We start from the raw sequence: 25,150 nt of genomic DNA on the forward strand, positions 1-25,150 counted from the left end.
CCACCCTTTACAACACAAACTAGGAGTTATCAGAACCCTCCAGCATAGGGCTAAACTAATACCAACAAGCATTGAAGGTAGAGAAAAGGATTCAAAACATATCAGGAGAGCACTCACTAACTGTGGGTACCCCCAGTGGTCATTCAACAAATGTCAGAAAGAAAGAATAGGGAATGAAACCAAAAATTCTCAAGATACAGAAAGGAGAGGAGTAGCAGTACCAAGATTGCAGGAGTTTCTGATAATAATAATAATAATAATAATAATAATAATAATAATAATAATAATAATAGTAGTAACAGTAATAGTATCAGTAATGACTGTAAGACAGTTGTGAGATGTGCTGTCGGTGTGACTGAGGAATTCAAGGTGGAGGTGGGACTCCACCAGGGGTCAGCTCTGAGCCCCTTCTTGTTTGCTATGGTGATGGACAGGCTGACAGACGATGTTAGACAAGAATCTCCTTGGACCATGATGTTTGCAGATGACATTGTGATCTGTAGCGAGAACAGGGAACGGGTGGTGGAAAAACTAGAGATGTGGAGATATGCCCTGGAAAGGAGAGGAATGAAGATCAGTCGCAGCAAGACGGAATATATGTGTGTGAATGAGAGGGATCCAAGTGCAAGAGTGATGCTACAGCGAGAAGAGATAAATAAGGTGGAGGACTTTAAGTGCTTGGGGTCAACTGTCCAGAGCAATGGAGAGTGTGGAAAAGAGGTGAAGAAGCGTGTCCAGGCAGGCTGCAGCGGCTGGAGAAAAATGTCAGGTGTGATCTGTGATAGAAGGGTTTCAGCTAGGAGGAAAGGAAAAGTGTATAAAACGGTGGTGAGACCAGCCATGATGTTTGGACTGGAGACCACTGAAGAAAAGATAGGAAGCAGAGCTGGAGGTAGCAGAGCTGAATATGTTGAGGTTTTCTTTGGGAGTGACCAGGTTGGATAGAATCAGGAATGAGTACATTAGAGGGACAACTCATATTAGAGGCTTTGCAGAGAAAGTCAGAGAGGCCAGACTGAGATGGTTTGGACATGTCCAGAGGAGAGAGAGTGACTATATCGGCAGAAGGATGCTGAGCCTTGAACTGCCAGGCAGGAGACCGAGAGGAAGACCGAAGAGGAGGTTTATGGATGTTGTCAAAGAGGACATGAAGGTAGCTGGTGTGAGAGAAGAGGATGCACAAAACCGGGATAGATGGAGGACATTGATTCGCTGTGGCGACCCCTGAGGGGAAAAGCCGAAAGGAAAAGAGGAAGAAGAAGAACAGTAATAATCGTAATAATAGTAATAATAGTAATACAATTATCATTAGAAACAAGAGAAAGAGCGACACAGAAAATGCTATTTTAAATAAGTGGGTTTTGAGATGGGATTTGAAGGTGGGAAGAGAATCGATGTTACGAATGTTGGGAGGAAGTGAGTTCCAGTGTTGGGAGGAAGTGAGTTCCAGAGTTTGGGGGCAGAGCAGTTGAAAGCTCTGTCCCCCATCGTGCTGAGATGGGCAGGTGGGGCACACAGAGGTGGAGGGAGGAAGAGGATCTGAGGGAACGAGAGGGAATAGAAATTTGAAGAAGGTCAGTTAGGTATGGGGAGGGGTGGGCAAGGTTATGAATAGCTTCAAATGGATAAAGATGTCTGATTTCTGATATTGTGCCCCATCTGTTGTGTGACCCTCTGCCACCGGGGTTATTATTTTGCAGACATACAGATTTACAAGAAGATGAGTTATACCACAGTCTTGATAACGGGCTGTATTACTGTTTTAATAGAGGAACAATTTTGGAGGTTCGCCATCCGAATCAACAAGATGAAGTAATGTGTAACATCGCAATTGTTTTTTTCTTCTTCTGTCTCTTATGCTTTAGGCGCATTGCTAGCACATGACATTTTACTGGTCTTGATATCTGATCAATTGTCTCTCAAACCTGGATACCTGAGATGGGGCGGGCACCAATTATTTACATGTCTCCCAGCCTTATCAGAATTAGCCATGGCTGATTGAGTTCTTCCACATCAACATGGTCTCTTATAGTATTTTTAGCATGATAAGCAACCTGTGTCTGGTGCACTCAGATAGCATAAGATCATTTGTTAGTATAGTGTGTGGGTTTTGCTCTGGTCAAGCTCCTGCTCATGATAAAATTGAGGAAATCTGACTTCCATGGTGACTCATCAAAATATTGTTGTTTTGTTTTGAATGACTAGACACCATCCCTGCATTGCCTGGAGTGGCCTCAGCAGGGCCATTCCAATCTTCATATTTCTCCCTGAAGCCATTGTTTCAAAGGATGGATCTATCTGCGGTGGCGGAGGTACAGTACTTTGAAAACAAAATTATTGACTCAATTCAGAATGGATTGTTTAAAAGACAATAATACAGAACCTCCAAAGTCAAACAATTGTTTCTGCGACACTGATTGGTTTCCCAGTTGTTGTAATTGCAATAAAATATTTACAATACAATACAGTACATATTGCATTGGATTGGATTGGATTGGATTGGATTTGCCTTTATTAGTCTCGCAGTGGAGAAATTTATATTTAATTTACATTTATATAGCGCTTTATCAACAATATTTCTATAAGATACTGTACAACATCACGTCCAGTGCTTTTTTTCCCTCTTAGCAATTTGCTCCCACGAAACCTTTATCAAGTCTTTATTTACCGTCCGTGTTCTTTTTATGTGTAATAACATTTGAGCATTTTAACAGTCATACATACGGTATATAACACGTTAACTTCTGAATGAAGATTTCAATGGAAACAGAATTAGAAGGTGTTTACATGGTATAATTTCACCAAGAACAATACATTTATCTTTGCTTTCTTTGTGCCACTGTCAGTGAATGAAGGTTTTCTGAAATTTACATGATCCGTGGTTTCATGTGACATCGTCCATGATGGTGTTATTACCTTGTTGTCTTTTCATTGAATTTCAAATTGCGCAATATTGGCAGTGCTCTTTGGAGGTTTCACCGTGCGTCAAATAACGATCTGTTTCATTTTTCTAGAGCGATACAACATGGCCTTCAAAATCGTGCGCACAGAGAGCCGCCTGGTACGGGGGATCCTGACCAATCATGGTTTCCATGAGGTAATATTCTGCACAAAATAAGGCGAATGAAAAAGGTTAGTTTCAAAATGACCTTTTACGCTATTTATGTGTGCCGACTTTGTGTAGGATAAAGCAGGGCTGCCCCCCCACCCAAATAATAACGATGTCAAAGCCTGGGAACGCATGCATGGAAAGAACCAAAATGATCTCAAGAACATTAATCTCCTTTCACAAGGCCATACAATCCCCATTCTTGCTTCCTCCAAGCCGTTTCAATTAATTCTCTTTTTTATTTCATTTCAATGCTCCTTGACTCCCAGAAAACCCATCATCAAAGGCAGATGAGTGTCTACCACAGTGAATGGCCAGAGCCAGACTTTAATAAGGCTTTATTGCAAACATCTGTCTCCTCTAGACATCGAGCACTTGATGTGAACACAGCCTCCATCCTAATGAATGGCTGGAATCAAGCAAAACAGATTAAGATAATGAGTGTGTGACTTAGCAATCATTTTGTCATCATTTCAGTCGGCTGGGGTGGATTTCTCAGGTCAGGCTGCCTCTCGTGCACTCCCAAGCCAAATGTTTGCTCAATGACGTTGTTGTTCATGCACATCTTTTGCAGTGTTGAATGTTGCTAAAGTCAGGTGTTAGTCAGGTGCACACTCATTAAAATTTACTCCCTGCCAAGTCACAAGCCTGCTCATTGGAAAATGTGTTTTTTTCCAGGTTCACTCAAATAGCAGCGATTTCAACCTCATGTGGACTGGGTCCCACCTGAAACCTTACTTACTGCAAAGCCTTCAGGATTTCCAAAAGGTCAACCATTTTCCAAGGTGGGAGAAGACTCAGTGCTCAGACTCATTCATTCTTAATATGAGCTTTTTTATTTAAATCCAACGAAAACAACTATTTCACACAGAAAGTGAGGAACGTCCTGACTCAAAACAAAATTAGTTTCATGACACCATTTGATTTACAATTTCAAAATGAATATTCTCATTGGAAAGAATCTCAAATCAGGGCTTTGGACTGCCTCTCCTACATGGCGGCCTTTAGTGCCTAAAATCTGATCTAAAACGATCAATTATTGAGCTTTAATATATATTCGGATACATACAATTTTTCTGCTCCACATTTCAGACAATCAGAAAAAATAACGCGGAATGTGACTACAAACATTGCTCGGCGATTTACTGTGTGCATTTTCTACTTTGGCTTTCAACATTTCAGGTGAGGTCATACTTTTAGTTTAAAAAAATCGTCTGGAGCACTTCAAAAGATTGATTTATTCCGCCCTCATAACAAAATATGTCTCAAGTGTATTTTTGTTGGCGACCATGTTGAGTTTCTTTGATGACTGTAAAACACCTCATATTGTTACACGCAGTACACAACATAATCATTGGATTGGATTAATCTCACAGTGGAGAAATGTACATTTCACGGCAGCAAAGTTAGGAAAGAAAGAGGAAAGGAAGAAGTAGAAAAACTAAATAAAGAGCTGCTGTAAAGGCAGGCCATCTTGAAGTCAAAACAAACAAAATAACAAATAATGTGACACAACACACAATACACAGACATTAAAGTCTTTAAAGATGGTGCAGAAAGTGCTTAAATCTTAGGCACTTTCTGCACCATCTTTGTTGTATGAAGCAGTTCTACATGTGCCACGGTTTGCATGGTGGTGATAGTGGTGGATCCCAAAAAAGCAGGCATGAGGGAGCAGCTGGGTGTAATTGACAAATTTTATTAAATAAAGTCAGCAGGAACAAAATCTGACATGGTGAAGCAAACACATACAATGACCCGACAACGAATGGTCGTGCCGGGAGTCCTTTTAACTGCCCCTGATCGGAACGACCAACACCTGTGCAGGTGCAGGCGGGGTCGACAGCGCCACCCGTTGGTCACCAACCAGCTCGTGACAACATGAAAAAGCAGAGGATCAAAGTGTCCTTTTCACCAGTGGATCAGGGACGTTATGGTGGAATGTGCACATCTGCGACAAGCTAAATGTTGAAAGAAAACACTAAGCTGTAGTATTCATTCATGGGACAAGCGATTGTCTCACATCTCCTATCCCACGTAAATCCACTTCATTTCCAAGCCGCGACAGTTCCACATATGCATCAGTGCTCTGTGCTAACGCTCCTTTCTTCTCATGGACAGCTGGTTTTGAAATTAGAAGTGTAGAATTGATTCTACTTTTGTATTTGCATATATATAAATGTAGTCTTTTTTAATGTTTATCTTTTTCCAACCCTCTTCCTTTTCAAAAATTTCCTGTATTTTGAATACTGTATCAACCAAGCTCTTTTTCTCCTAATATTTGTGACTGATGCCACTGGAAAATAACTTTCAACCACATCACAAATTCCTGCTGGCATTTCTCACGTTCCTGTACTTGCCATGTCCATTTGCAGATCTTATGAACTGACCCGCAAAGATCGGCTTTATAAAAACATCCAACGAATGCAGGAGGCCCATGGCTTCAAAAACTTCCACATCGTTCCACAAACTTTTGTGCTCCCATTGGAATACCAGCAATTCTGCAGTGAGTACTGTTGCTGCTTTTCCAAGTACAGTGATACCTCAGCTTACAAACTTAATTGAATTGGTTCCCAGAAAGTGTGTCAGGCGAAAAGTGTGTCTTCCAAACATGTATTTCCCATAGGAAACCATTAAAAATGAGAATAATCCGTTTCCAGGTCCCCATAAAACATAATTTTCTACTAAATAAGCCTTGAAACTACACAAAATATACCTTATTTTATTTATTATAAACGTGATATTGTATTGTAATTAAAGAAATAAACTGTACTGTATAATAGTCGTTTTATTTACCTTTGTGATGGTTGTTGATGTAGTTGCCTCTTGATGATATCCAAGTGAAATTGCCGCGCTTTCTCGGCGATAATAACCTCACACACTGTACCCTGCTAGCTGTTTTTTGTTAATCCAAATCAACAGAAGTTTTTCAACCTGTTCTATTGCCTGAGACCGTTGCTTAGACAACACAGAAACACCCTTAGCCACACGTAGCAATGGTCAACATAGCATACTGGTACTGTGACGCTAAATCACACAAACGCACACCTCGCTCGTGTTTTTCAATGATCTTCTTCTGTTCGACCGTAATTTTCTTTTGTGTCCTCTTCGGTTTAACACTAGCCTGTGGTGGGGTCTTTTTCGGTCCCAAAAAAGAAAAGGTATCTACTCCATAACAAACCACTGTGCACTCAAAGAAAGTGGTTGTGGCAAAGTAGTCTAGCAGACACGGTGGCGCTGTTTGGCCGTGTGGTTTGGTGTTCTTCTGCCGAAAAATAGTCCGCCAGCCATTGTGGCGCTCCGTGTGTCCGAAAACTAGTTCATATGCCAAGATTATATTCTCGCGAATTTAATGTTTGTAAAGCGAGTTAGCTCAAGCGTTCATAAAACGAGGTATCACTGTATACAGCTTTTTTCCATCCATTGTTCATTGACAGTGGACAGCTAAGAAAATTTGCTACACCTGCACATTCTGATCCCATATTGTCATCTCAGGTAGTTATGCCCAGGACAAGGGCCTGTGGATTATTAAACCAGTTGCATCTTCAAGAGGACGAGGCATCTACTTAGTCAGCAATGTGAGTAATTGTTCCATGTGGATTCTGTGATGGCACTGAATTTAAACAAGCCCTCCAAAATAGACATACTTCTGAATTCCGAGATATTTCCAAGCGGTGACAGGGAAAACATTCAATCACGTCTGTCATTTTTGGCTCTTTTAAAAGCATTTAAAGCGTGTGGGAATTTGAGTATGATGGCTCTTAATATTTGGGTTTCACATCCAAATCCATCTATCAATCCATCTATCCATTTTCTGATCTGCTTATCCTCATGAGGGTCATGAGGCGTGCTGGAGCCTCTCCCAGCTGTCTTTGGGCAGTAGGCGGGGTACATCCTGAACTGGTTACGAGCCAACATGAGGCTAATACTGGATTTAATACATGCAATTGTATTCTCGTAACTTTTAACTTGTTTTTACACAATTTCTGTCTTCTTGATTTCACACTTCCAAAAGTAATCACAATTTACACACCCCAGCAGAAGTACAAGTACTTATATTTGTAAAAAAAAAAAAAGACTTTAGTTAAAAAAAACAGCATAAAAGTAAACTCTGAATTTGACATTACACTACAACTTTCCCCATTGTGGGACTATTAAAGCTTCTTATCTTATTATTCTTATTCTAACTACAATATTTAACTCATCCACTGCCAGACCATGTGCAAAAAATATGTCCGCGCCAGTGCCAGGGTTTTTGTCATTGTCACTCAAATTCCAGGACCCACCGAATATTAAGTTTTAGGACTACATAAACATTCAATGAAGAGTAAGAAACCCTAGAGTCTCTTCTCTTATCAGAAAAAAATAGTTAATTACTAAATTATATAGGTCTGGAGTTATATGAGCTTGAAATTAGGGTGGCTGTCCAAAATACTATGCAATACATACATAGTGGTTTACATAGCACTTTAACAACACCTGAAGCTGGTACAAAACTCTCAGTAGTACAAAACGCTCAGTAGAAGTCATTTGAAGTGATTTTAAAATTATGGACACAACTTGTACAGAGGCGTCGGTTGTCCTTTAAGAGAGATGGATGACCATTTAAAGGACGACCGACGTCACTTTTTTGTTTCTTAACTGACATCAGAAAAACGTTCTAATCTATAGCATGTAAAATACCCAAAACACGCAGTATGATATTTTTATTCAAATGCAAAACACCAATAAAAATGACTTAAAGTGTCCAAAATCTGCAAAAAATTGAGCTGCGAATTGGGCAGTTCGTGACATCACGTCAAGACGTCTTGCATTGCTGCATAATCAAAACAATGGCTTCAGATTCGGAGAATATGCTTTCTTGTTACACATCCAGTTATGAATATGATTCAAATAGTTCTGAAGAGGAAAGCATACATGTGTGCAATCGATTAAATAATTTATTCCGTACCATTATGAGGCAACATTGAGGGGATATGTCTCAACGAAAAAGAGGCACAAAATGGCGACCTCCAGTGGCCACCTCCCTTTCCACAGGCTGATAAATTCCTTATATGGAGCTTGGACGCCCTCTTCTGGTGGCTTTTGGGTGCAACACGAGGTCCCCAGACCAAACAAGTACAGCAAAATACATTGACGTGATGGAAGGACCTACAATGCGATTTTTTTCCGGTCTGGGCGTTCCTTTAGTGACGTCATGTTTATTATGTTTGTTAAAGTCATTATAAGTGCCTTGCACGCTGGGTCCGAGAGGACAGTAATTTCATCTGTGCTGTATGTCATGCATATTAGCATATTTGACAATAAAGCTGACTTTGACTTTGACGTACAGACTCACGTACAGACTCGTGACGTCATCTCGGGGATTGTCATCAACTCGAAAACAAGACTGAATATTCAGCGCGATTCTTAAAATATAGCTATATGCGGTGGAATCTTATTAAAATACGCTCAGTAGAAGTCATTTGAAACCATTTTACAAATTATGGACACAACTTGTCCGGAGACGTCGGTTGTCCTTTAAGTTCACTGGGATTGACTGGTGACCAGTTCAGAGTGTAGTCAGCATTTCTCATCAAGAATTGGCTCCAGATCCCCACAACCCTCAACTGGATACGTTCTTTACAATATGGATGAATGGATTTTACATGTTATTCACCACTGGCTTGAGAATATTGTAAGACTAGTCATGAACATTTTCTGGCAAATTGGCTGAGAGAATCCTGTGTGAGTTGTATAGTATTTTACAGTTGGTTGAGCGGATGTTATCTGTGGCGCTGTGCACTCTATTTGAAAGAGTGAGCAACCCACGTTTGAAACATCAATTAATTTAGAGGAGTAAATCAAACACTTCAAGGTCTTTTGCTTTGGAGCAGCTCCACAAGCCTTTCACTGTCTGAAAACATTTTTACAATTACTCTTCTTCTGTGGCGTTTTTATGAAAAGAATGTCAGAGTGATGTTTGGAGAAAAATAAGATATACAGTATGTATACTTTTTGGTGTGTTTTTTTTCTCTGAACTGTAGCCAACTTTGAGGTTAAACTCTCCCCGACCGTTAATTTTAAGTTAACTTGTTCAGCATTTATTTGATGCATACAGTATTTTAATCTCATAAAAGGCAATGTTTTGGCCATGATCTTGTTATCCTTCCATGTTGGGTTGATGTATTGTAAAATGTTTCAGTTGCAGGTTGCTGAATGACAATCACAACATACAAACAAGACCAAACAAGCCAAATTCAAATCATGTAAAACCATTTTTTTGGTGGCGTTCAGATCTGGATCATAATTTTGCTGAATGATTGTACGACTTTCATCCCCTACAGCCAAATCAGATTTCGGTGGATGAGAACATTTTAGTCTCCCGCTATATTCATAACCCTCTACTGATCGATGGTGAGTTCTTTCTAATCTTTTGGCTGCCACTTGGACATTCGACTCGGTTTGGATAGAATCCTTACGATTTATCGTCATTTGACATTTTCTTCCACAGAGTTCAAATTTGACGTGCGCTTGTATGTCTTGGTCACATCATATGATCCACTCCTCATCTATGTCTATGAAGAAGGCCTTGCGAGGTGAGCGCTTTATGGAATTTTGTCATACGATAATTTATTGAGCCTCTCCAAAAACAACAAAAACAAAATGGATCGATAGATGGATGGATAGATAGAGAGAGAGAGAGAGAGAGAGAGAGAGAGAGAGAGAGAGAGAGAGAGAGAGAGAGAGAGAGAGAGAGAGAGAGAAATCAAGCTAGCTATATCTATAGATGATGGATAGATAGATAGATAGATAGATAGATAGATAGATAGATAGATAGATAGATAGATAGATAGATAGATAGATAGATAGATAGATAGATAGATAGATAGATAGATAGATAGATAGATAGATAGATAGATAGATAGATAGAGATACAAACAAAAATGAATCAACGTAAAATAAACATCAACATTTTAACAAAGGTAAAAAAATCAATTCAAATGTTTCAAGAGTACGTAATTCAACAAATATTTTTATGAGCAACAGTTTACTGGACCCCGACTGTAATTTTCATTTTGACCAGCAGAGAGCAGACGAAACATGGCGGAACCCAAATTGGTCCGAAGCAAACTGCGTTTTGGATATTATACTCTTTTTGTTCTATAGAATACTTAAAGATATAATCATGCACTGGACTCCTATATTTGCATCATTAGTTTCATGTGTGCATTAGGGGCAGTAAGGAGCAGAGACAATGATAAAGTGTAGTTAGAGTTTGTAATCATGTACAAGCAAAAATATACAGTAACACGCTTGATAGAAAAAAACATGTCAGTTTTTACTGATGTATAGCAAACCACGGAGCGTAATTTATCTCATTTAATGACTGCAAGTGATAAATTGGTCTTAAATTCTTGGTCCCACCTTTATCTCTTGACATTCCTTTGGGCTGTGTTGGAATTCAGGTACGGTACAGAATCCGTGCCAAGGAATTCTCATTGTTGCACATTTGGCATTTGAAACATTTTAAATAATCTCTACACAAAGTGTCGAGTGTTGGTTCATTGTTTATAATAATACTAATACATTTCATTTATTTAGATTAAATGTAATGTATTCTTTGGGGGAATTTATACCTATATATTATAGCATCTATCTATCCTCAGATTTGCCACTGTCAAGTATGACAGGACTTCAAAGAATATTAAGAACACCTTCATGCACCTCACCAACTACAGTGTGAACAAAAAGAGCAGCGATTATGTCAGGTAATCATCTTCTCAACTTCTCTTTTACGTGATCAAAAGTGTGAAGTACCATATTTTTATTTTGCAGTTATCAAACTCTAGGGGGGGGGGACTGGTCAGAAACATCCTTTTTGCGTTCTGTAAAAGCAAATGTGTGTCTATGTCTATATCCAGTGTCTGAAACTCATGACAAAAAGTTAGTGGACACCCGGGCAGACAACTCTGAAAAGTTGCCGCCCCGGCCATAAAGTTGCCTGCCCGATTTTTCACAACTTAAAACACATAAAGAATCAGCCAAAAAAAATAAAAACATTGTTGTGAAGTTTAAAGGGTTTTTTAAAATTAAGGAAGTACCAACGACAAACAGTCCCTTGCCTAATTTATGGTAAATATACCTTGCTGAAGATTTTGCTCCGTTTGTCGTAATGGTGTACAATGTAACGTTTGTGATGTGCTGTCTGCTCAACGCTATGTGTGCTCCTCTTTCTCAACGACTTTCAAAACGCTGAAGTACACTTTTCAGTCAGGGTGTAGTCCGAAGCAGGCTTCTGATTGGCTGCCGGTGCCGAGAATGCAAATTGCCAAACAACGTTCGTTTGGCAATTTTCATTATGTAACTATCAGCTTCCATTGCATTGCATTTAGCTATTGTTAGCATTTAGCTATTTTTAGCATTTTTTTCCATGCTTACAACGTTTTGCTGTCATGGCAACATTACGGCCTGTTGCGTATTGGCGTTTGTCTGTGAGTAAACGAGAGGGAGAGGCATTTGGTACAAAGAGCAACTGTCACTGAACGATGTCAAACGAACGTCGTTCGGCAATTTGCATACTGGGCACCGGCAGCCAATCAGAAGCCTGCTTCGGACTACACCCTGACTGAAAAGTGTACTGCAGCGTTTTGAAAGCCGCTGAGAAAGTGGAGTCCATATGGCTCGTAGCATTTTGTTTGTGGCTTTTGGCTTATTGAATAAAACAAACGTTTGATTTGAAAAAATATCGTTTTTTTTCTTGAAGAAGTTGTCGGCCATGCGGGCCGAGACGTTTTGAATGTTGTACGCCCGACGTAAAAGTTGTACGCCCCGGCCACCGGGCAGACGCTATTTCAAACCCTGTTATATCATGTTTCTGCACCAATTTTGGAACTTTTCTTTACTTTTAAGAACATTGAGATGCTGCAATTTGTGACCAAACACTGTTTTATATTCATTTGTTGTAAGAGCATCTCTTCCATATACAGTTGTGATGACCCAGAGGTTGAGGACTATGGAAACAAATGGAGTATGAGTGCAGTGTTGCGCTACTTGAGAGAGGAGGGAAAGAACACCATATGTAAGTTCCCGTATTTTATGACTCCATTCTGCAATGGTGTCCTTAAACCAATGATGTCCTGTAATGCGTGTGTGTGTGTGTGTGTGTGTGTGTGTGTGTGTGTGCGCGTGTGTGTGTGTGTGTGTGTGTGTGTGTGTGTGTGTGTGTGTGTGTGTGTGTGTGTGTGCGTGCATGCGTGCGTGCGTGCATGCATGCGTGCGTGCGTCCAGTGTTAATGAAACAGGTCGAGGATGTGATCATCAAAGCTGTGCTCAGCGCTCAGACACAGATCGCTGTGGCCTGCAAGACATTCGTTCCCCACCCGACTAACTGCTTTGGTATTCATATCCTTGTCTAAAAATGCAAGTGACAGAAAGTCGAACAAGTGCCGAATAATATTTGACTTGGCAGATTATGCTTTTGAACAGACGTGGCAAAGGTACTCACTTTCTGTGCTTAAGCAGAAATGCAGATACGTGTGTACAAATAGAAATGAATTTTTACTGGCAATGATATAAAATACCCATTTTTTTATCTGACCCCGAAATACTTTCCCTCTTTTACTACCTTGCGTCCCTTGCGTTGTGCTCGTACAAAGAAAAAGAATAAAAGAAGCACATTGCGTTTGCTTGTGTTGGCTCAGCTATGCTAGCTAAACAATGCGCTCCAATTGCTTTACTCATGTTGTGAAGGGACAACTGACAAAAACAATCTATAGAGGGTTAGAAAAGCACATTGTGTCTGTTTTTAACTTATTCACTGCAAGACGTGCAAAAACGTGTCCACTCCAGTGCCAGGGTTTTTGTCATTGTCACTCGAATTTCAGGGCCCACAGAATATTGAGTTTTAGGACTACATAAACATTCAATGCACTGCAAGAAAACGTATACTCTCTTCTTTCATCAGAAAAAAAGAGAGTTAATTTCTATATTATATGGGTCTGGAGTTATATGAGCTTGAAATGAGGGCAGCTGACCAAAATACAATAAAATACAATGCAATACATATTGGTTTATATAGAACTTTAACTACAGGGGAAGCTGGAACAAAGCTTTAACATGGAAAAAAGGGAAATACTGCCCCTTTGTGGACAGGTAAAACATTGCCCGAGGTCTGGCCAGCACTTTATCGGCACCCAAGCAAGGAAAAACAAAACCCGAACACATTCGGGAATGGCGCTGTGTCATATTTTCAATTCCCAAACAAATTTGTGAATGGCAATGAAATGTTAAATGTAGCGAGAATAAAAAGTCATGAGAAAATTCACCACATATGTCAATTAATATTGTCTGACAATGTCTTATTATCCCTTTCTAGTCATCTTTCTCACACATATGACTGCTCCCCCCACTGTTTTTAAAGGCATGCCTGAAGTAAGTTATGAGGGATATAATGGTGGGTGTGTTGACTAAGCCTCTATTCATATACAGTATATGATAGGACCTCTCCTCCCCTCAGCGCTTCCCGCCTCTTAAAAAAGGCACTCTGAAAACTTGAATTCTGCACACATAATCATTGCTTCATCCTGGTTGTCAGCTGCTGCGACAACGTGGACTTTTTATATGTACAAAACCACATCTGCATCAAGATGTCACCCGCACGCCAAGGTGTGACGGATGACCATGCGCGTATGAGCTTCCAAATGGTGTACTGAACTCCAGTCGGGCCCTCGTGCATGCTGCCTAACAGCTGATGCAGCGCTTTGGATCTGTGACTGAAAGCAAAGTTTGCTTTTTCATGCAGTTTTGCTTTTAAGAACTCACCCTATTCCAGAGCCAAAATGTGTTTGGATTGAGCAAAAGTGCCGACTGAGCTGCACAGCATGTTCTTTGACTCTGAACACATTGAGAAATGACGAGGACAATGCGTACCCTTAAAACAAGAAAAAAGCAGAATAACAATTTTTACTGTTTGTTCAAACAACTGACGAGTTTTCACGTTCAATAACTCAATAATTCAATAATTGCTTTGCTCAGGCTACACATTTTAGAGATGCACAGACATGTTTGGACAAACCGAATTTCTCCTATATGTATTTGAAAATTGTAGGAATTTATTCTGAAGACACTAATTACCCCTTATTTTAGAGTTATTTTGTTTGATTGAGATTGCCTCAGGCAAGTCAATTAAAGTAGTTACAGTCTTGCGTTCACGATTACTGTATGTTTCCTAAAAACAGACATTGATGATACATACGGTGGGACCGCCCTCATTATGACAAACTCTGTGTAATCATGTTGTTAGATGGGTGAGGGGGGTGTTGGGGGCAGCGACCAAGGGCATAGATATTACATGACACTAGAATACAAAGCCTGATTGTCATTGGGATTACATACAACAGAGTGGAAAATGCTTGCGATGTCGTTTTTGATCATATATTTTTCAACACATCCACTATCCTGCCGCAGCCCCGAAGTGCTTGAAGGAAACAACAAAATAATTTCAGTACTTTTTTTACATTGCTTAAGGCTCTCTTCGATAAAAATTACTATTCAAGGATGGCATAAAACTGCTGAACAAGATGCCAACACTAACAGCAGAGACATTTTTGTTACCAAAATAAAGTCATTCAAAATTTTACTCTTATTGAAATAGTATGTTTGCCCTGTATTGTCCTTCTAAATCAGCAAATGATTATTAGGCCCTCGCACATTGTAGTATAGTGCGACACACTATTAGTGCATTATGAGACCTGTTACGTGTAACTAAATTAGGTCGGCCATCTAATAATAATAATAATAATAATAATAATAATAATAATAATAATACAGTAAAGTCTCATTATATCGATATCGGATATATCGATAGTCCCGGTTATATCGATACTATTTCTATGCACGCACGGAGAAAATTACATGCAAACAGGGTCGGATATATCGATAGTCCCGGTTATATCGATATTTTTTTGGACTCCCTTGAATATCGATATAACGAGACTTTACTGTAATAATAATAATACCTTACATTTTAAGCGCCTTTCAAAGCTCTCATGGACACTTTACAGTCACAGACAAGCATATGTACTATAATAAATAAAATACAATCACAAATAGAATACAATAAATAAAATACAATTCTAAATAGAAACCAGAGAGAGAGCTACACAGAAAATGCTATTTTAAATAGGTGGGTTTTGAGATGGGATTTGAAGGTGGGAAGAGAATCAAAGTTACGAATGTTGGGAGCAAGTGAGTTCCAGAGTTTGGGGGCAGAGCAGCTGAAGGCTCTGTCCCCCATTGTGCTGAGATGGGCAGGGGGGGCACACAGAGGTGGAGGGCGGAAGAGGATCTGAGGGAACGAGAGGGAATAGAAATTTGAAGAAGGTCAGATAGGTATGGGGGGGGGCAAGGTTATGGATAGCTTTAAATGTATAAAGAAGAATTGTAAAGTTGGAGGACGGGGGTAATGTGGTGAAAGGATGAGGTTCTGGTGATGATCCGGGCTGAATAATTCTGGACGAATGGAAGTTTGTGGAGAAGTTTCTGAGGGACACCAAAGAGAAGTGAATTGCAATAGTCAATCCGGGAGGTAACAAGACTATGAACGAGGATAGCAGTGGTGTGAGGAGTGAGAGACGGGCGAAGAAAGATCTAGTGGTGGTTGATGATATTACAGCTAATGAAACTACAGCCAATCCCTTGATATTTGCAGTTCAACACTTTTTTCTCTTCTTTTTATAATTTTTTTCCTCATTTTATATTGTTCTCATTTTTACCAGAATTACTTCTCCAAAATCATAAAATACACAGTATTTTACGGTGTATGAGGCGCACCCAAAAGCCTTGATTTTCTTCAAAAGATGGCCCTGCCCCTTATATATAAGTTATGAACAACGGTACATCCGAACATGTTTGTCGTAATATATGTAGTATTCTCTCCAGTTCTACATGTACATATCCTTATCGAGCATATATTTTATTCAATGTTTATTTTTCAGTACAAACCAATACAGGTTACTTATACAAGCCTTAAACATACATTTCGTACTAAATATAGCACTGAAGCAACTTACGTACGAATTCACCTTATGAACGACCGTTCCGAACGTATCTCGTTCATAAGTTGGAGAGCGTCTGTAATATTGAGCCACAACAGGTCTCACAACTACTGTCAGCAGCCACCGACTCCATTTCCCCCTGAATAAGAAATTGTGCGTAACCACGGCTTCTACTGTAGCGCCTCACAATGTGGTGTGCCTTGTAATTGGACAACCTTTCTAGATTTATATACAGTAAAGTCTCGTTATATCGATATTCTCTGGAGTCGGAAAAAATATCGATATAACCGGACTATCGATATATCCGATCCTGCGGGCTTGTAATTTTCTCCTTGAGTTCATAGAAATAGTATCGTAATAAGCAGTACTATCGATATAACCGATATCGATATAACGAGACTTTACTGTATTATATTTGGAATACTTTTGATTCTTTGAAGGTGAACTTTATAGTCCGGTGCGCCTTATAAATGGAAAAAGTTTTAAAATATAGCATTCATTGCGGGTGCTCCTTATACTCCGGTGCGCCTTATATACAGGAAAATACAGTAATCTTGGGGGGCAGTAACAATTAATCAAGTTGCACCACAGAGTGTAGTTTAGTGCCTGCGACTGCCAGTGTCCCATTCGTGATTTACGGTAAAATAATGAATGATGTTTAGGACATCACAGATTATTTGCTGTTTGACCGATGCAGAGAATGTCCAGTATAGACTGAAAGCTATGGACGCTAGCGTGCAAGCTTTCACTCAAGCATTTTCTGCTCCAGAATGAAAAACACCAGTCGTCTCTTGTGTTTAAGAAATTCTGTTCTACAAGAGAGTCTTTCAGTCAAAAAAGGCTTTGACATTCTCTTAACATTCTACCTTGGCAGCTTCCACGAGCATTCATCTTTGAACTGACAACCGCAATATGCTTTGAAGCACAAGCATCAGAGCATATGGCAGAAAATGGATGCCTACAAATGTGTGTAGGCCGTCACTGGAGGTTCTTGTACAAGCACTTAGTATTCTTTTTTTCACACTCCATGGTTCATCTGGAACAGAGCCATGCAAGATGATGACGAACATTGTAATATTAATTAATTACAAATTGCTTTCTGACATTTTAATGTCTATTAATGTCTTCATTGCGATGTTTACTGTGTTCAAAAAGGATTTTGTCCCCTTTCTCAATTGGTAAAGTAGTTTATATCTGGGAGGACATTCTGGAACCAAATCTTTTTATAGCGCTTGAGTGTTTCATGTGGGCCGAAATAAAAACAACAGGTTTTTCGTTTGACATTGCTAAGAATTCTTGCGTGCGGGACATGTGTATCAGTGGCAAGTGGAAAATGCCACCCATGACGCTCCTCGCCGCGGCTGTGTGATTAATGAACAACCTTTTTTTTGCTGAGGGATGCTGATTACGAGATGTTTTTACGAAGATCTGATTATCCAAGCCAAAGGCCTATTTTGTTACACACAAAACATTCTCCTTCCTGGCCCTGTGTTCCACTGAGCGTCCCTCATTAAGTGCCTAGTGTGGTCGGATCGCCTGTCTCTTGGTTTTACATTTGTCAGATACTCCCACGTTTTCTTGGCTGTCATGACACTAGCTCTGACCAAGATCGTACCCAACTACAGTTATCCCCCGTTTATCATGGTTAATGCGGACCAGGACCACCGGCAATTGACGAAAATCAGTGATGTAGCCAAACCTACATGGATTAGTAAATTTACATGTGTATGAGTATAAAAAATATTTATAAGGAGACGTTTAGTGGAAAACAGTACAGGACATGCATAAAGAAGCACAGTAAATGTTTGTAGGACAGTACAAAACCCTAATGCAATAAACAGTCCACTATCAACATTTAGTATATAAAGTATAACATTTACAGGTACACTACTCATCTTTCTTGATGTAATGCACCGTAGATTCATTGACGTTGTAATGGCGTGCAACAGCGGCATAACTATCACCTTTGCTCAGTTTGTCAAGTAACTTAACTTTTTCACTCACTGTCATCATTTTCCTCTTCTTTTTTGCGTCACTGGATGATTTTGAAAGCACGGGGCGTTTAGGAGCCATTGCTGGGGGGGGGGTTTTAATTACAGATGAAAATACAAGAAGGCGTACAGTACGTAACCTGAACTAACGCCATGCGAGAACAGGAGGAGGGATAAGCATGTCTCTTGGCCAATCAGCTTTGGCCAAGTCAGCCCGAAAACAAATGAAATAACAAAAACCTACGTTGACAGCGCGCCATCACATGAATGTAAACAAAATCAAGACGATTAATGCACAGTTAGCAAGGCGATTAACATTTTGTTTCCATTAATCGTCGACTCATTTTCAGGTGTGGCCAAATGAAAGCGGTGTTTTTAGTTACTGAACTAATGTTCGGTTTTGTACATTTCCAGCACAGTAATGCCTTAAAATGGATGACTAAATTAAAAAATAACAACAGTAAATCGAATGAATGCTGTATGCTGCTCTCTGTGACTTGTTGTTTTACAGTACTGTACTGTAGTGACTTTCGCTGCCATTTGCGGCCTTTTCTTTTTAGGTTCGAAAAAATCCATGAATAATCGAACTGTGAAGTAGCAAGGGATTACTGTATCCTAAAATGGAAGACGGCCGTTAATTTGGACTTTGACAGCTCTTTCATGAGAATGCAGCAAACGTTTGATCACACGATGATGCAAGACTACCTTGTGTTATTGTGGGTTTGATTGCGGCTGCACAGGCAGGGATTATTATTATTTTTGTTTCGGAGGGGGTGTTTTGTCTCTTGTGGTAAAGTTTCCAACAATGCCCATCCAATAATAACTAATAAAAAACTCTTCATCATCCCTTTTCTCTTTCACAGTTTTCTCTTCCCCTCTCCATAATGGGCCTTTTGCGAATGTTCGCCGCCACTCTTCTCCTTGACGCAGCCGCAGAATCGACGTGTTTGGCTGTGAGTGGCTCAGCGGGCTCGTGGGTCAGGCAGGCGTGGCGTCTGCTCCTAATTGGGGGGAAAAATGCTCGGCACATGGAGTCAGCTTGTCGGGGGCTGTGAGGTGGTTTAACACCTCCTCCATTTTCCCCTTGTTGTTGTGGTGCCACCAATGAGGCTCTCCAGACTCTCAAAACAGTCAACCAATAGTCTACTCCCCAAGACAAATATGTGGTGCCCTCAAGGCACATGCCCAGTCGTCTTAATCTGTGTTTTGACTTTAAAAGAAATGAGAAAAAGGAATAAGCCTGCTAAATGGAAAGGAAAATCCTGCCTGTACTAAGTAGGTGGGGTTCTTGTCCATCCACAGATGTTTAAAAAAATTTGAAAACTTGTATAGATTTTGGCTTTGAGGAAAATCACAAAATCAGCATCATCTTTATTGGCCAAGTGTGTAGAACAGACAAGGAATTTGTGTTCGGTAGAACACGCTGTACTAGTATGATAAAAAAGACTGCAAAATTGCAAAGAGGTACTACACAGTTATATTTGGATAACTGTTTAGGGAGGTGATGGCTAGGGGGAAGAAGCTGTTTAAATGTCTGCTGGATTTGGTGCGCATGGATCGGGAGCACCTGTCTGAGGGGAGTTGCCGGAAAAGGTGGTGGGCAGGGTGCGAAGGGTCCAGCAGGATTTTCCGTGCCCTTGTCTTGATTCTTGCATTGTGCAAGTCCTCAAGAGTAGGAAAGGTGATGCCAATGATTTTTTTCCGCAGTCTTAACTGTCGGTTAATGTGTTCTGTTCCATCACAAAGATCAAATATTAAGTTATTTCAGCCTTGTAATTCTGCCACGCTTTTCATAGATAACTAGTTTAATATTATGAATAGGTATGGGACAGTGAGAAAAGCAGGGGAGTGGTTTAAGTCTGAATGGACAGTTGACAGTTGACTAAATCTCCTTGATGGGCATTGTGGAGAACAAACAATAAATCTCTTGCTTAAGGAGAGATGGCTCTCTGAACTTTCGCTTTGATGCCGGCGTTGGGTTACTTCGACCTATGATGCGTTGAGGAGCTGAATAAATGCCAGCCCAAGCTTTTTGTTTTGATGATTGCAGCAAACGCATTGACATTAATAAATTGCCACTCCGACCCTGCCACCCTGAAATATAGTTATCAATCAAAAAAAAGAACTAAAAGAAAAAATATAAGGCCGTTATTTTCTACCGTAGAGGCCTGAGGTATTTTGATTGAAACACTTACTAGTCATCAAGTAGTTCAGTGACCTGACAGATGTTTTCCATCTGTATATTGGCAAGACTTCTTTAAAAGCATAAAAAAATCAAAATTAAAGGAAGAAAAAAAGCAACCAAACCTGTTCATGAAAACCGCTCTATTATGAAGTACAAGTCATCACTCGCTGTCCCACATTCTCTGGTGTGTTTTACACTGGCACTGAGCTGAGATGCTTGAACAGACATCACAAGTTGCGGCGGCCTTGAAAACCTCCATCTCTCCCCGCGTCTGTTCTGAACACAGTCTGCTCTTTTGATGTTCCATTAATGTCTTTTTATTTTCCTTCTTTCTTTCTCTTAAATTTCAGATGAGCTTTGTAGAATCGTGTGTTTTCCCTGCACTGTTTCAGTTGGGTCCACTGTGACACTCCCCAGAGCGCTGCACACATGTTTAAGGGATACATATTGAAAGGGTTGGGGGGGACATTGACACTGCAACCAGTATCAGTGTGGGAAACAAGAGGGAAAACTGAATAAGATAGTAAATTTAATGATGCTCCTCTTGGGCGCCGCTCTTCTTGTTAATGAGTTCTGACATGATGTAGACGGACATACTGTTCCCAGCTATGAGGACATTTTTTTTTGACTGTATCTACAAAACGCTCCACGACCATGGTTTGTTTTTGATCCCCTGCCTTACATAAGCATTTAACGACCGATGAAATGTGTATGCACTTAATCCACATCGTAGAGCCAAGCCCTCGGTAGCAGCGCTGGATGAGTGTTTTCTTTCGAGTGACTGAGTCTGTAACGTGCACGTAATCCATAGCAGAGACACATTAGCCATGTTGCCAAATGCCACATAATAGAGCTCCTCTGGAAACGTGCGCGACTTTGATACTCCTCAGATTTTATTTGCGGCGCTTGGGCCTTGCTTTTGCCGACTTTCCAAGGGCGTGATGAAAAAGCTTTTGATTCTATTTGACTTTGTCTTTGTAGAACTTTACGGATTCGATGTGCTCATCGACTCCAACCTGAAACCGTGGTTGTTGGAGGTGAACCTTTCTCCATCCTTGGCTTGGTGAGTGACTATCCAAAGTTTGCGCCTTGAACTTGAAGTTTGAGTGGGATTTGTTTTACAAACATAGGCAAATGAAACATTGGGGAGTTTTCGACAAGAATATATGGTTACAGACGCTCCACGACTTACAAACATTCGAGTTATGAACCATGATACATACGAACATTTTTGCGGGAATGTCGATAAATGTTCGGACAGAGATGCTGTAAGTTACATTTTGTATTGCGTGTCTTTTTCCAGCCCAGCTTGCTTGTGATTGGCTTTGTACTGTGTTTCACACACACGCACGCACACACACGCACACACACACACACACACACACACACGCACGCACACACACGCACACACACATACACATTGGAGGTTTGAAGGGCTGGATGTTTACGGGACGAACACCAAAGCTGATCAATCAGCTCCTGGCTGCCGAAGTGTTGCCAACGAGTTCAGGCCCCGATCCGCTGAGCGCGCTTACAATTGGCTGCGTAGCGTATGTGGGCGGGGATGAAATCCCTCTTCCCAGTTGACGCTACAGGAGGATGTGATGCATCACAAAAAGTAATGGCTGCTGGCACGTAATTACAGCAGCTTCTGTAATGGCTCACAAAGGATATATGTCCTCGTACTACAGTAGGTGTGAATTCATTTTACGACTGTTAGAGCGTATATGTTTTATTCTTCCCCATTCAGTGTTTGACTTAAACATACATTCCACACAAAATATAGCACTGAAGCAAGTTCCGACCACATTTCAACTTACAAACGACCACTCGGCACATATCACGTTCGTAAGGTGTGGAGCGTCTGTATTGTATTTGTGAGGCATGCAACTGTAATGCTATTTTGCCAAAATATGAGACCTTGATTTTGGACTTCATTGAATTGTGTAATTTGCATTTACTTGCAGTGATGCCCCATTGGATTTGAAGATAAAGGCCAGCATGATTGCAGATATGCTCTCGCTTGTGGGTCAGTGTACTCGAAACCAGTTTTGAAATTTAAATGTAAGCGATTACTTGTGTTTATTCTTATGACGAACATTCATGGCATGCTGTATGCCATGCAACTGGAGGAGACGTTGTTGTGTGACTTGAGCTCGAATTTAATAATATTTTACTACAGGGCATTCGCGTGAGAGCTTGTTGATTGCACAAATTATTATTATTATTATTATTATTATTATTATTATTATTATTATTATTATTATTAATTATTTGAGTACCTTGTAAGCAAAAACTTTGCACTTACAATTGTGTTGATCGCTGGTGATTGATTGAATTCCTCTTCCACAGCTTGTAATACAACCTCATGTGTTCCAAAAAACGTCATCTTGGCTGTTTATTTGTATTTGCCAAACAGCACAAAACACAAAGTACAGCTGCAGTGATGGGTATGTTGTCAATTCTGTGGACTGGAACCAAAAATGTTGCCAGCAAACATGTCAAGAGATCACAAATAAAGATAATGGCTTAATGATAATCACTCTCAGTAAGACAAGCGGCGATTTCATGGAAATCAATCAATCGTTCTTGAGACGCTTTCACTCAAAACCACAAGCATAAGCTTCACTGAGGCGCCAGCGTCAGTGGAGAATTGTCTGTAAAAAGTGCCAATGTATCAAATTGATGTTGATCCTTTGTGAGATGAAGTCATTGGTGCTTTGCTTGTCATTGAGTGTTTGCCCTTTACCATATGCAACATTTTCTTTTTAATAAAATACGACTGCCATATCTTATATGCACTGACACATTTCTGACCATTTGCTAACCAAACTCTGTTAATTGTTGATAACTACAGTGGGGTTTGTGGTATGTTGTGCACAGATCGTCTCACTATCGTGTGTCGTGACAAGCTGGATCTCCCTAAAAAAATAGAACAGAATGAATCGTAAGCATTAAGCATGTAGACATCACAAATAGTACCCCGAAGTGGCATAAACAAGGCATAAATGTGTTTGAACAAGATGTTTCCTCCCCCAACCACAACCTATACAGACACAGACAATCTGAAAGCTCATGATCATCATTTTAGGGAATGTTGTTGGCTTCGAACAAAGTGGTACAATGTGAGCCTACCTCTTAGTATGTGTCAATCAAACCCATCTGTTTAATATGTCTGTGGTACTCTGCTAATCATATTTGAGCGAAAAATTCCTTTGCACTCGTGTATTCCAGTACAAATGTATGAGTCAACGGTGCTGTGCCTTCAAGCAATGAAATCGGGTCAGTAATGAAGGGATGGAATCATCTTGTCTCGTGTCTTGGAATGAGACATTTCACCAAGCCAAGTGAAAATCAGTAGTGGCTTGTAAAACATAACACGTTTATGATGTACGTACCAAATAATCCCAATCAATTCTGGCTGAAAATACATCCTCAGGTTACCTTTCAGATGTGTAATTAGTAACTACATTCCATTAGCATTCATGCTCTGCCTTTGTTTAGCTCGCGGCACTTTGGCACCTAAATGTGTTGGACTAATCAGCGTTTTGTAGGACACTGTCAAGCAATGGTCCTCCCTCCGTTGTCACCCTGGGAACCGCATGTTCCTCGTCTGGCAAAGTCACAACCCATTTTATAAAAGTTAAGAAGACTCGTTATTTTTTTTCATTTAGAAATAGCCCCAGAAAATACTCCGTTTGTTACATTTAAAAACTCAATTTCAAAGACGTTTGACAAAGGGCCTAAAGGAAAAGGTTTCTTCAGCCGTCATCTGTACTTCTTTGAAGGTGTCAGATGTTTCGCTCCTCATCCGAAGAGCTATGTCAGCGAAGTAAAGTTGTGCTGGTAACCCTGGCCCTTTATCCCTAATGGACAGAGGTGGGCGTGCCAGACCCCTGCTCTGATAGGTCCATGCTCTAAGGTTGGGGGAATAGTGGACCACTCCCTGAAACCAATCTGATTACTTCTATTGTCTATCCCTGACTCTGGTTTCACCTCATTAGCCAATCTGATTACCTCTCCACCCTGATTACCTCTATAGTCTATAGCAGGGGTGCTCACACTTTTTCAGCATACGAGCTACTCATAAAAACAACCAAGTCAAAATGATCTACCCACGACAAAAATGCAAAACATAATTATTTTCAAATGTTTTAAGGATTCTTTGTATGTACAATGTATGTTGATGTACCTTGCATAACTGAATAAGCCAATATTGCACAACACACATAATAACTACATATACATAACATAATAAATAACCATTAATTTTTTTTGTAATTACCTGAGTTTACTTTGATGACTTGCACTGAATTGAATCAGCCAGGGATGCATAGTCCGGACAGTAGCTGCTGACAGCCAGCCTCAAGCACATTTCCAAATGTTCATCAGTCATGGTGGAACGGTATTTGGACTTAATGATCTTCATGTAGGAAAAGGCTGACTCACAAAAATGAGTGGAGCCGAATAATGCAATGATCTTCATGTAGGAAAAGGCTGAATCACATAAATAAGTGGAGCCGAATAATGCAGGCGAGGAGGTAGCACATTTCCTCATGTTGGGGTACTTTTCCTGTGTGAGTAGTAAGTTACAGAACTGTCCAAGAGCCCTGGACTTCAGCAGTGAGAACACTCACAATCTCCGATGTCTTTCCACATTTGCTGGGTTAAATCCTCAGCCGTGGCTCCACAGCGCCGTGTAACTGTATGTCTTGACAGCTGCAGAGCTTTGATTGATAATATTTTGAAGATAATATCTCTGCCTTATTTTTAAAGTCTCTGAACAAGGAGTATGGTAATTCGCTGACTAGCTTGTAAATTTTGCTGC

The 25,150-nt window shown here is 40.2% G+C and overlaps 1 protein-coding gene across 9 annotated transcripts in view; it reads left to right on the top strand.

Annotated features, from left to right (window-relative positions):
* Window positions 1-25,150, top strand: part of ttll5 (tubulin tyrosine ligase-like family, member 5) — a 71,077-nt gene that overhangs the window by 1,256 nt on the left and 44,671 nt on the right. For all 9 annotated transcript variants that reach the window (XM_089003660.1, XM_089003665.1, XM_089003666.1 and 6 more), the window contains exons 3-14: window positions 2,206-2,312; window positions 3,015-3,097; window positions 3,788-3,894; window positions 5,485-5,615; window positions 6,605-6,687; window positions 9,436-9,505; window positions 9,603-9,687; window positions 10,759-10,860; window positions 12,079-12,170; window positions 12,380-12,487; window positions 21,304-21,385; window positions 22,290-22,351. In XM_089003660.1, the coding sequence (XP_088859786.1) occupies window positions 2,206-2,312; window positions 3,015-3,097; window positions 3,788-3,894; window positions 5,485-5,615; window positions 6,605-6,687; window positions 9,436-9,505; window positions 9,603-9,687; window positions 10,759-10,860; window positions 12,079-12,170; window positions 12,380-12,487; window positions 21,304-21,385; window positions 22,290-22,351 (1,112 nt within the window). The remainder of the gene's footprint in view (window positions 1-2,205; window positions 2,313-3,014; window positions 3,098-3,787; window positions 3,895-5,484; window positions 5,616-6,604; window positions 6,688-9,435; window positions 9,506-9,602; window positions 9,688-10,758; window positions 10,861-12,078; window positions 12,171-12,379; window positions 12,488-21,303; window positions 21,386-22,289; window positions 22,352-25,150) is intronic.

Source organism: Hippocampus bargibanti, linkage group LG09 (assembly GCF_051943395.1).
Source record: "Hippocampus bargibanti isolate YZ-2025 linkage group LG09, ASM5194339v1, whole genome shotgun sequence".
Taxonomy (NCBI): domain Eukaryota; kingdom Metazoa; phylum Chordata; class Actinopteri; order Syngnathiformes; family Syngnathidae; genus Hippocampus; species Hippocampus bargibanti.